This window comes from Juglans regia, chromosome 7 (assembly GCF_001411555.2).
Source record: "Juglans regia cultivar Chandler chromosome 7, Walnut 2.0, whole genome shotgun sequence".
NCBI lineage: Eukaryota > Viridiplantae > Streptophyta > Magnoliopsida > Fagales > Juglandaceae > Juglans > Juglans regia.
Genome location: NC_049907.1, coordinates 34,979,181 through 34,991,399, shown reverse-complemented (window position 1 = coordinate 34,991,399; position 12,219 = coordinate 34,979,181). Strand labels below are relative to the sequence as shown.

The window sequence follows — 12,219 nt, the reverse complement described above, 5'->3', positions numbered from 1 at the left end:
TTCAAATTCTGGCCATTACAATTCGTGGGTATTTGCTCTACAAGAATTCCCAGAATCAGCGAGGAACGAATTCGTGGAAATATATCCATGGATTTATTTCTAGTTTTTTCAAAAGCATTCCTAATTGTTATTATGGCTGGAACTCATGATGATGAATCAAGGTAATTGATCCTCAATCTCAACCCATTTCTGCCAATCATAGAATTATTAGTAGAAATATTGATAAACTGCAAATTTCATTATATCTCTGTATATCTCAAATATATTTATCAATTGAACAGATTCCTCTGTTTATCTCATTTCCTCTGTATATCTCAGATTTCATTATATGTATCAATTGAACAAAAACTCTAACAAATTTCATTATATCTCTAATTGCAATTTAATTATTCATTGATCAGATTCCTCTCCATCTAATTGGTACTCTGCCAACCCTGTATTTGAGGCCTTTTAATTTATTGTAGATTTTAATATAGCAAATAGACATCCATGTATAAAGAAAATATTGAATGTCAAGCTTGAATACAACCTTAAATAAAACACCATATATTTTACTTGCATTTTCATGTACATTGCCATCCAGTTTTCATACAAGCTTGAATGAACATCACATTTACTTTCACATCCGAAAATTATAGCAGGTAGAAAGACTTAATGTCATGCAAAATCAAGCTTAGATTCCTAAATACATACTGCCACTAAACACATAAATATGGAAATGAAGCTTAATTTTCCTAAACACATAAAGCTAAATTTTCATCTAGATGAAAATTGGATTTATTGTTAACTTGGCTATACATTTTAACCTGGGAGTGAAGCATAGTTTTTGCCCAATGCATGCAGGCTCATTGGTGCATCAAAAATTGTCATGTCTATTTAATCAACCTCAAACAACTTATGTCTACCTGCAATTTAGATAAATTCAAACAATTAGCAATTGTTAACATTTCAGCAGCTTGCATCACGTCTTTCAACAAAAAACTAACAATCTATTAAATCTCCCATATCATAGAAAACTACCAAGCATGACAATAAAAATTTCCATAAATATATGAAGAAAGAATGTATAAATATTTGGCAGCCTTGTTGAATTGAGCAGATTACTTATTGATCTAGTGATCGAGATATATATTGAGAAATACACAGTCAAAGCATACATGCATGTTTTCCTCCTTAATATTAGGAACAATATATCTTATTGTTTTTTTGATAAGTAAGGAACAATAGCTCCTAATTCATTATTTATTACTTCCTAGCTAGCTCCTAATTCAAATGTTTGTTATCATGATGATCACTTTACATGCATAAACTGTGGAACAATCAAATACCTATATTGAATCAATTAAAAAAAATCTAGATAATACTCTATTACAGAAAAACTTACCAAAAACCGTCTTAGTACCTAGTATACATCCCCCAAGTTCCAAGTTTTAATATCACCAACCTAATACACTCAAACTCTCAAAACAATTGCTAACAAGACATGCAATTGGAAGGAGCTTTAAAGCATACTTACAAAGTTAAAAAATAACCTTTAAAGCTGTAGACCAACAAATATATGCCCATGACTCTGTTTTTCTGCCATTCCAGCTAGTATAACCAACTTCAAAAACCTGCACCACCACCTAAGACAACTACTAAACAACATATGTGCATGCAAGCAAAAGTTCAACTATGCTTCTTAACAAAATATCAAAAAACTCCCAGTTTACAAACCCATCCAACTAAAGATTTCCTTGAGTGTCTCTATTAGACACTCCTTCAATTTCATAGTCATTCATCCTCTGGTCATAGGATTGTTGCCAAACCAGTAATTATCTTACATCCCTTTTCAGTTCATCCAATTCTGTCTTGTACATCATTGCCTCATTTTTATGTTTCTCATTTTCTTGGGCTAGGTGCTCAAGTTCTGCTGACATATATATAGGTCTAGGCTCGAGTATAACTGAACCACCAAGTCCTCTTGCATAACCAGACCTATGTCCTAGCACATCTCTGAATATTTTATTAGCAGCCTCATATGTGCGCTCCTCAGGCTCGATCTCATCTAACTTCTCAATCATCGTATTCTGATAGCACGTACATATCTTATATTAGTTATAAATAGGGGAAATAACTAACTTCTTATCTTATCTATGTATGGAACAACATAGTATAGATGATAAGTTAGAGAGCACACACATAGATTGTTTCCGTCATCGGAGTGACAAATGCCCCTTTCTTCTTTGACCATCTAGTTTCTCTATAGAAGTTTACCAAGTTTTTTGAGCTTGGACCCTTCAATCATATACATGAAAAAACAGATTACATTCTTTTGTAAACACACTAGCTATAAGACCAATCAGCTTAGATCTTGATAATCATATGAATATTACCATCTCTTGTATTAACCTCACAAATGACTTTCTGCCTGCTGTGTGGTTCACACGCTGCTTTTTCCTATTGGCCTTATTTTGATTGGATATTTTCTGCATTATGAATAATGATAATGTTAACAATACTCAAAACTGAAACTCATTCCATCCTCCTTTCATCAAATCTAATTATATCTTATATTTTCAAACTTCTACCCGTCACTTGTTACCTTGAATTCGTCACTCCCCCATCTCTCACATAACTTTTTCCATACATCTGGTTCCACCAATGATGTTGTCTTCAGTAATGCCTCCTGGTGTGTTGTACAGCCATTGTATATTTTATGAAGCTGGTAGTGGAAGTCATTGAACTTCTTCCCGAGGTTCTTCTCGACCATCTCCCGATGATTCCTTTTGCTCCAATCTAGGATGAAATCAGCCTGCAACATTACACCAAAAATACATCAGTCCTATATGTAACAGCTTTTAAAATATACCAAAACTGGAATACTAACTAAATTCCTAATTTTTCAACTCAGCAGCTTAATACCCTGATACGATTGATCAGCTCCTCTTTCTCTTGTGCATCTACAACATCCCAACTATTTTGAACCATGGTTGCATGATGCTTAATAATCCATGTTACTCTTGTTGTAAAGAACACCGCATTCGAACATGATGCTGCCCTTTCACCATCATTAATCTGCAAAGGAATGAGATCATGCTTACGAAGCTTCATAAACTCAGTGCACCCAGCTGGTCCACGACACCTCCGCATTGGTGGGTTCACTGCCATTGACATGTTCACACAGATTACTAAGAAATTTTAAGTCACTATGTCAGTGTACAATGCAGTTAATAAACTATGAATATGAAATGTTGCAGAAAAATGGTAATTAATCCACAACAACCTCATAACAGAAAAAATATTGCAGTTAGATCTAACAGAAAATTGTTTAATTGCTTTGTAATGGATGTATATACAATAGTCGTTACCATCATTCTCAGTCCTTGTATCTGGAGTACCATTACTAATACCATTAAATTCAGTACCCAAAACCAGATCTGGGGGTTGTGTTGACCTACACGGTTGCCATGTACACGTCCACCTTAACTAGTTCTTTTAAAGAAAAACCACATACTAAGTTCCCAGTGTTTATAATTGTTCCACATTTCTTCCAATTGTTTACATATATGGCTAAAGAACAGTTGGCATATTAGAGATCGAGCTAAAAGAGAAATCTCCATAATTTACAAGTAGAACCACTCTACCCCCTCCTAACTATATCTCTACCTACACAAGTCAGTAGCAAAAAAAACCATATACGATTTGATGCCAAACTGAACCCACCAAGTTATTTATAATATGGGGAGGATGAAGGTGAGACCAAAGTGTAACTCACTTTATAATTAATATGGGAAATTATTTAGTGATGCTGCTTTTGAATTGGGAAATTAACTGGAATGTTTATAAATTTTATTACTCTCTTCCTATCTCTTTCTTTGCTTAAGTTTAATGCAGTCACAAGCTTTGCTATATGTTCTCCGATCTGTAGTTGTTTTGATCATAATGTATTTATTTTTGGCTACTGTGCAGTACTGGGTGTACCTATCAGGGCTTTGATCACCAATGTGTAGTGGTGTACTGGGTGTACCTATCATTAGTGTTTCCAGACTTGAACCATCTTTGAAATTTTTATATTCATTCCATGGACCTTCACAAAGTCTTAAATGAGTAGGGAATGAATTTCAAAAGTCAAACCAATTCAACACTCAACCTAAAGAGAAACTTCCAGTGACTAAGTATGTTGAATGCAACTAACAATAATTCTTCAAAGCATGCATACCAACATTGTACATTGTCCAGCCACCTCATAAAACAATAAATACTGTACAAAAATCATTAGAGCCGTTAATAATTAAATTCTGCACAGTTTCCACCAAAACAATACTTATTACCATTGTTCTCAAGCCTTGTATTTGGATCATTGCTAATTTCAGGAAACTCAGTACCCAAAACCATATCCGGGGGCTGTGTTGAGTCATCCGATGATGAGTTTTGCTCAACCATTCGTGTCCACCTACACAGTTGTGACTGAGGTGTTGGACCACTCCATGTGCACCCTTCACTAGCGCGTATGCGAGTTGGTGTCATTCGGGCATGTCCACCAACTCCTCTTCATGTTCCTCTCATGGCAAATTGTTGGATGAAATGCTTGGAAATCAATTCAATATGCAACTGTATTGTAAAAGCTTCTGTCATGTGAAATTAGATATATAAACCACTACACAAATCATTGTGAAAATGCAACATTTCTACAGGCCCATAAAGTCTACTTTCTTGCTTCCTCTATGATAAATCTGGATGATGTGGGTAATAAAACAATCTTTGGAACCCCAATATGATTAAGGCATGCTGGTAGACCCATAAAGAAACCTTTTTTCATGTAATCTGAATGGCAACAAGAAAAACTTCTGCAAATCCATTCATGTTTGGTTTATGGTTGTAGACAAGTTGATAAATATACTTAGTATCCTTTCATGCACAAAGAACAAAACTGGGTATATGGATTTCCCTTGCAATTCCACGTCTATCTCCTCATATTTTCCTTACCTTCACCAAGATGACATAAGGTCAGTTTATTAAACCCCAGTTTCAGCTCTATTACCTATGTGAAATAAGGTCATTTCCCCTCCTATTAAACTGTGCAAATCCATTTAAGAGATTTGTGAAATAAGTTGATGATTTGCAATCATCTCTAAACTGGCCTCTTCACCAGATTATAATCTTAATTTGCAAACAACCAACACCATATTTGTGTGAGATATTCTGAGTTCACCTCCATTGAGAAAATCCAAAAGCTTAGTTTAGTTTAGCTTCACCCCAATAATGTGGAGAAATAAACTCAGGAACCCCATTTTTGTGAAACTCGTAAATAGTTTCATACAGAAGAAGCTACATATTATAATAAGTAGTGGAGATGGATGAATAAAAGATGGTAGAAAAATACATACAGGGCTCTCTTGCTGCTTAAAGGTCAGTCTGAATACAAGAGAGTGCTTAAAGGTCAGTCTGAATACAGGGCTCTCTTGCGCCTTTTCCACCCATGAGATAACTCTTAACTTTCTGTGTACTGAGCTACTTTTGGCTAGTGGGCTGAAAGTCACTTTATCTGTATATACTTTTAAAAGTAAAGCTTATTTCCCTCCAATTTCTGCTAAATATTTCGTGATCCCGCGTCTAACAACTTCCCATCACAAAAAGTCATTTCACTATTTCCTCCTGACAGTGGGACCCATGTACACACGGATATGGAAACCATTCTTCATTCTCTAACAAATAACAGCCCTTGTCTCAAGAAAAAAAAAAATAAAGCTTCAAACAACCCGTTTATTACATTAACATAAAAAAAAAAATCCCTTTTTATTAAATTCAGGCCCTTCAATGTTATTCCATTGAATGTAAATGTAAATCATTAAATTAGATATATAAAAAAAATACATACATGGATGTTAGATTTTCTAGTGTTTAATTCCTATAATTTTATTCTCATATTTTATTCTCTCTTTTCAAATATATTATCACAACAGAGAGAGAGAAAGGCAAGGAAAGTAATCAAACTACATCAAGGATAAACACATACTGGGCGAGCCATGTATTACAGCCATCACCAAGATCCCACAAATCCATGATCAGCAATCCCACCAAATCAGTCATTTTACAGTTACATAATTTTTGTACGTACAGCTAAATTATCTTTCTTCCATGTATAAATCATCTACTCATGTATATATGTCATATGTGTATGAGATCATCAATGTAAAATATACGGAAATTATTCTTCAATTCATTTCTTAACACCATTCATGAGCAAGCTAGCTACCTGATGAAATTAACATGATCTCATCCATATCTCTTCAAGACGTACGCTAGAATTAATAGTAATCAAACGAATTGATGCATCAATAAAATTTTGTTGATGGATCCTAGCTAGCTAGTTAGTTTAGTACTTATCATCTATTATTGATTTAGAAATTATATATATATATATATATATATATATATATATATATATATATATACCTAGTACCGCTGAATTTAAAACAATATAGATTACTCTACAAAATCATGTAAAGAATAATCTTCGATCTTTATCTAAATTACAAATATTTATTATATGATCTAGCTAGAAGTCCTTGTTTTGAGAAATGTTATATAGCATTACAGATTTTATCATCTTCAGTTATACAAGTGTATAAGTCGTCGTTCTTTTATATATGATTACAACAATATTGCTCATCGGCATTTTCTAGTAAGTTTTGAGGGTATAATTAATTGTTTTAAATTCTAGGTAATTAATCAAAGCGAGCAGCATGGGTAACTGCAAGAAGAATGCCCATTGTTAAGGGTAAAAAGCAAAAGCAAAAGCAAATTATACATATAACCAGACGTAAGGAAATCAAAATTAAGCCCCTAATTTATATGCAGCCTCGCCTAGTTCATGATATAGAGGCCTCTTCACCATATGCATACAATTTCTATACCTTCCCAAACTCACATGATGATTGATACATTTTGCACTAAGATTCAGAATATCTCAAGCATCTATTAGTATATCTGACAATATTTAATAGATAAAGAATCCCAAGATCAAGTACATATCCATCAAGAAAACCTGATATTCCAAAAAGTACTTCTTACACGTATACAAAACAATCATCTATGTTGTTTCCATACAATGGTCACCTTCAAAAGTAGATGATTGACCATGTGTTATATCGGAGACACAGCAAATTTAACCACTTGGGTCAACATCCAAATATTCAAACGGATCCATTACAAATTTACAAGTAAAATGTCAAAGTGCAATTATCAGCTTTCTACCAATTTATGCTTAAACTAATGCAAAAACTCGGCAGCACTGTGGCTTCAGTTATCCTCCCCTCCATTTTTAGCTTAAACGTGAATAAGCTCAGTAGCACTCTGGAAAAAGAAAGATGCAATGTGTGAGTAAATAAATAAATGGAGTATAAATAAATAATCAACTAAATATATTAAATGGAGTAGAAATCATATATGTTTTCACATAAACAACTCTTTATCTGGTTCACAACCCTTATCTATGCACATAAAGTCTCCATCAACAGACCTATTTGAGAACTTAAAAACAAAAACATTTTATTGGTATTAGAATAGAAAAAGGTAAGGGAACCATAGCATCAGCCTAAGTCTGGAAAGAAAAAGAGTTAAACTGGAGACAAAGTCTAATTTTAGGAATTTTTAATGTTCTAACAATGAAAGTGATGTTAAACCTCTTAACAATGCTGAGGTTGAAACATGAGAGGGCATTTTAAACAAGGGGGGCAAAGTACAATGACAGAAGCCATGAGAAGATGGGAGCCTCCATTGACTCACTCAACAAGCATTGCCAAACTTCAATTTATATATATAGTCCAACATTTCTATAAGCTCAGTTTGCACATTAATTTTCATTAATAAATCAAAGCATATATATACCATCTAATTCCTGGGTTTACATTCAACAAGCCCATGGGTATATGCAAGAAGAAGAATGACCAATTGACTCTCATCCTTGGTTGCTGTACATAATAAAGATTAGACATATTAGAAAACAATGAGACAAAGATGGCATTATTCCAATCTCATACCATACCAGGAATATTTTATTATGTGTTCTCAAATATTCCACTACACAAAGCCATGTCTAGATAAGGGAATAAATTTGTTTATTGCTATAAGGCCTTCATTTCTTGCAATAAGAAGGTATGCTCATAGTTATAAGACAGATTCAAAGGAAGATAACAACCCAAGAATGTTAGAGGAGGTTCAAGGTGGAAAAGGAAGATACCAAAATGAAGCACAATTATACCTCGTGTAATCTAACCACGTATACATGTTTGAGGAGCTTCAAGGTGGCAACCTCCCTCTTTATCTACAACACCATATATATATATATATACGTTAGTTCAACATGAAAAACATTGGTAACTATCAATGGAGATGGATGAATCTGAACAGAAAATGAATGGCAACAAAGTCATATTCAACGTGAATAGTATATACACAAAGATATACATATAATTACTTTGCCCGGAGCCTTACAACATAGATACTACATCCATGCTTGCTTAATCATTAGAGCAAGTTTCATGATCACTATCTCCATCCTCTTCGCTTGAATCTGTTATGTTGTCACTATTCCAATCACTCTCATCCTCTGTTGAGTTGTTAGTAAGAAACTCATCCTCCTCAACTCTTGGATCGGGGTGGTCTAACATGACTATAGCATCAACCAAAATCGGGTCTATATCTAATCGATGCAAAGGCATATCTGGGCATGGATCATCTTGATGTACGAAATGGGCTGGTGGAGAAAAATCTTCATCCTGGTATGCTTCATGATCACTGGAGTCCTCATCATCCTCATCCCCAACTGTTGTGTTGGGAATGTCATAAACATTCCTAGTGGATACCTTTTGTACAACTAGCCAGTTTCTACCTAAACTCGTATCTTTGAGATAAAATACTTGTGACGCTTGGCATGCAAGTACAAACGGCTCTTCCTTGTAACATTTCCGACTTGAGTCGACACTTGTAAAGTGACTGCCAACACGAACTCCTCTTCGCATATCACATACATCAAACCAATCACATTTGAACAAATAGGCATGGTGCCATCTTAGGTAGTGAAGTTTAATAATGTCCATTAGAACTCCATAGTACTCAATAGGCCTACCTTGATGGTCCCCAGGAACAAGAACACCACTATTTTGTGTAAGACGATGTTCTTCACGTTGTTTTGTGTGGAACCTAGTTCCATTCATAATGCAACCAGTATATGATGCAACCCATGGGTCAGGTCCACATGCTAGCGCATACAGATCATCGGACACCTCTTCGGGACTTGAATTACGCAATTATCTAATCTGTTTAAAATCAACAAATGTTAGACAATTTAAAGCACCCAAGTTGTACGCTAAACTAAATGTTTCCTAAAATTGGCCAACCGTAGTTACCAACAACACACTCACACGCTCCTTGAACCAGCTAGGAAATTGACGTTCGTGCACATGATCAATGTTATTGACACATTCGTCTTTCAATTTGTTGTAATGCTCCCTGCATAATTGAACCAATTAGTGTCGAGTAATTGGTACAAACGGAAATTTAAAATGACATTGTAAGAGAAACAATGTCACAAATTTAATGCCTACTTACTCTAGGTATTGGGCAATCTCAGGACAATTGTTGAGTAGATACCAACATTGTTTGGCAAATACTCTATTATCTGGTCGAGTAGGACTTGATGCACCCAATGGCCGCACCTTTTGTGTGAATATTGATAATTCTAATTGTTGACGTCCTTCACAAACATCTACATTTCGTTCTTCTCTATGAAATTTAGTTTCAACATCATGGAGATAAATCGAGCAAAATGTCAAGCATTCTATGTGAATGTATGCCTCAGCAATCGAACCTTCAGGACGGGCCTTGTTTCGAACATAACGCTTAAATTTTCCTAAATACCTCTCAAACGGATACATCCACCTGTATTGTACAGGCCCTGCATACAATGCCTCACGTGGTAGATAAATAGCTAAGTGCACCATTACATCAAAGAATGCAGGAGGGAGTATCATCTCAAGTTTGCAAAGGATGATTGAAATATCAATCTCAAGACGCTTCAAGACATCGATAGACAATGTGCGTGTGCAAAACTGTCTGAAAAATATGCTAAGCTCAGTCAAAGCCGAGCGGATATCAGGTCTCAGGTACCCGGCAATAGCAACAGGAAGTAGTCTTTGTAAGAAAATATGACAGTCATGACTCTTCATTCCTGATATTTTACAACCATTTAATGTAACACATCGAGCAATGTTCGCAGCAAATCCATCTGGGAATTTCACAGCTTGTAACCACTCACAGAAGCTTCTCCTCTCATCTCCATGTAACGTGTAACATGCAGGTGGCATAACAAGACGTTGCCCATTTTCTTGTAAATGTAATTCCTTCTTTATAACAAGAATCAACAAGTCCCTACGTGCGTTTACAGAATCTTTTGGTTTGCCTGGAATACTCATCAAAGTTCCTAAGACGTTGTCACAGATGTTCTTCTCAATATGCATGACGTCAAGATTATGTCGAAGTTTCAATGTTGACCAGTAAGGTAATTGGAAAAAGATACTTGTTTTTGTCCAATTAAGTTCATCAGGTCGTCGCTTTCTCTTTCTTCCACCTTTGCCAAATAATATATCTCCAACATTAATTAGTTGACTTAGGACATCGTCGCCAGATAATTCACATGGTGGCGTGCGGTGATCATTATTGCCATTAAAATTAGCTTTTTTCCTCCTCCAACTATGTTCTGGGACAAGGAAACGACGATGACCCATGTAACAATATTTTCGACCATATTTCAACCACAACGAGTCTGTGTCACCATTACAAGTTGGGCAAGCCAATTTTCCCTTCGTGCTCCAGCCAGATAAATTTCCATATGCGGGAAAGTCATTAATCGTCCACAACAACGTTGCATGTAATTGAAACATTTGTTTACTCGATGCATCATACGTATCAACACCAGTTTCCCACAAATCAATCAATTTATCAATAAGAGGCCACAAATACACATCAATCTCGTTGCCCGGCGCCTTTGGTCCAGGAATTAAAAGTGACAGCATGAAGAAATGATCTTTCATGCACAACCACGGTGGCAGATTGTAAAGAACAAGTATTACTGGCCATACACTATAAGGTTTACTCATATTATTGGAAGGGTTGAATCCATCACTGGCTAGACCAAGACGCACGTTTCTCGCATCACTTGCAAATGAGATATGTTGTTAATCAAATTCCTTCCACCCTATTGAGTCACGTGGATGTCTTATCACATTCGAATTGTCAACGGGATGTTCTTTGTGCCATCTCATGGATACTGCTGTATTTTTCGACATAAACAACCTCTTTAACCTCGGTTTTAATGGAAAATATCGAAGTACTTTGTGGGGGATTCTTTTCTGTTTAGTTGTGGGTGTTACCCATCTTGACATACTACATTTGGGACAATCATGCTTGTCAGCATTTTCCTTCCAGTATAGTATGCAATCATTTGGACAGACATCAATCTTCATATAACCAAAACCAAGGGCCCGCTCTATCCGTCTTGACTCGCGGTATGAGTCAGGCAAAAGTGCATCTGGGAATGCCTCTTTCAACAACTTTAGTAGCATGTCAAATGATTTAACACTCCACCCTCCAATGGTCCTTATATGCAACAACTTGACAATGAAGCTCAACTTGGAGAACTTAGCACATCCTGGATAGAGTGGACGCCTGGCATCTTCTAATAGTTGATCAAAAGTTGTTGCTCTAGGCTCTACATAGGTGGGAGCTTCACTGGTACCAGGATCTACCGGCTCCACATTTGTAAATTCACCAAGCCTAATGTCATCTAACATCTCATCCATGTCATCAACATACTCGTCCGATTGCACTTCATTTACATCATCATCAAACTCATTTGCATCCCAGGACTCTTCCTCGCCATGAAAAATCCATTCAGTTTAGTTTTGATCAATTCCTATGGTAAACAAGTGTCTTTTCACCAAGTCTATAGGGTGGAAAAAGTTATTCCGACAAGGACACCTCATATTGTTTGTTGAGGCATGAGCTTGGGCCATTGACATGAACTGATATACCCCTTCCCTATATTCTGCAAACCTAAATCGGTCAATAATTTGCATCCAGCTTTTGTCCATGTCAAAATCACTGTAAGATGAAAATAGAGGAGTTGGATAGTTGTCTACTTAAACTGAAGAGTCGTCATGATTACAGGACGTCTAA

The 12,219-nt window shown here is 35.7% G+C and overlaps 1 protein-coding gene across 3 annotated transcripts; it reads right to left on the bottom strand.

Moving 5' to 3' along the window:
* Positions 1 to 564: 564 nt before the first annotated feature.
* LOC108994984 lies at positions 565 to 5,495 on the bottom strand. 3 transcript variants are annotated; one of them, XM_018970438.2, is made up of 7 exons: positions 4,314 to 4,527; positions 2,905 to 3,143; positions 2,585 to 2,794; positions 2,376 to 2,468; positions 2,182 to 2,277; positions 1,533 to 1,613; positions 565 to 905 (listed from the first exon to the last, which is right to left on the bottom strand). In XM_018970438.2, exons 1-7 carry the CDS (start codon positions 4,507 to 4,509, stop codon positions 873 to 875), a joined length of 948 nt encoding a protein of 315 aa, XP_018825983.1. In that variant the 5' UTR covers positions 4,510 to 4,527; the 3' UTR covers positions 565 to 872. The 3 variants fall into 3 exon arrangements, with proteins under 3 accessions (XP_018825983.1, XP_018825984.1, XP_018825982.1); XM_018970437.2 differs by lacking the exon at positions 565 to 905 and adding an exon at positions 5,370 to 5,495 and having other exon boundaries at positions 1,538 to 2,069; positions 4,314 to 4,610; XM_018970439.2 differs by lacking the exons at positions 1,533 to 1,613; positions 2,182 to 2,277.
* Positions 5,496 to 12,219: the final 6,724 nt, after the last annotated feature.

What these genes read in the sequence shown, in the direction of transcription:
- LOC108994984 (XM_018970437.2), bottom strand. Translation starts at nt 4,509, where the DNA reads ATGACACCAACTCGCATACGCGCTAGTGAAGGGTGCACATGGAGTGGT. An exon ending in TGAGGTTAATACAAGAGATG is followed by an intron (nt 2,278 to 2,375) that starts GTAATATTCATA and finishes ATATGATTGAAG; the next exon opens with GGTCCAAGCTCAAAAAACTT. An exon ending in CGATGACGGAAACAATCTAT is followed by an intron (nt 2,070 to 2,181) that starts GTGTGTGCTCTC and finishes ACGTGCTATCAG; the next exon opens with AATACGATGATTGAGAAGTT.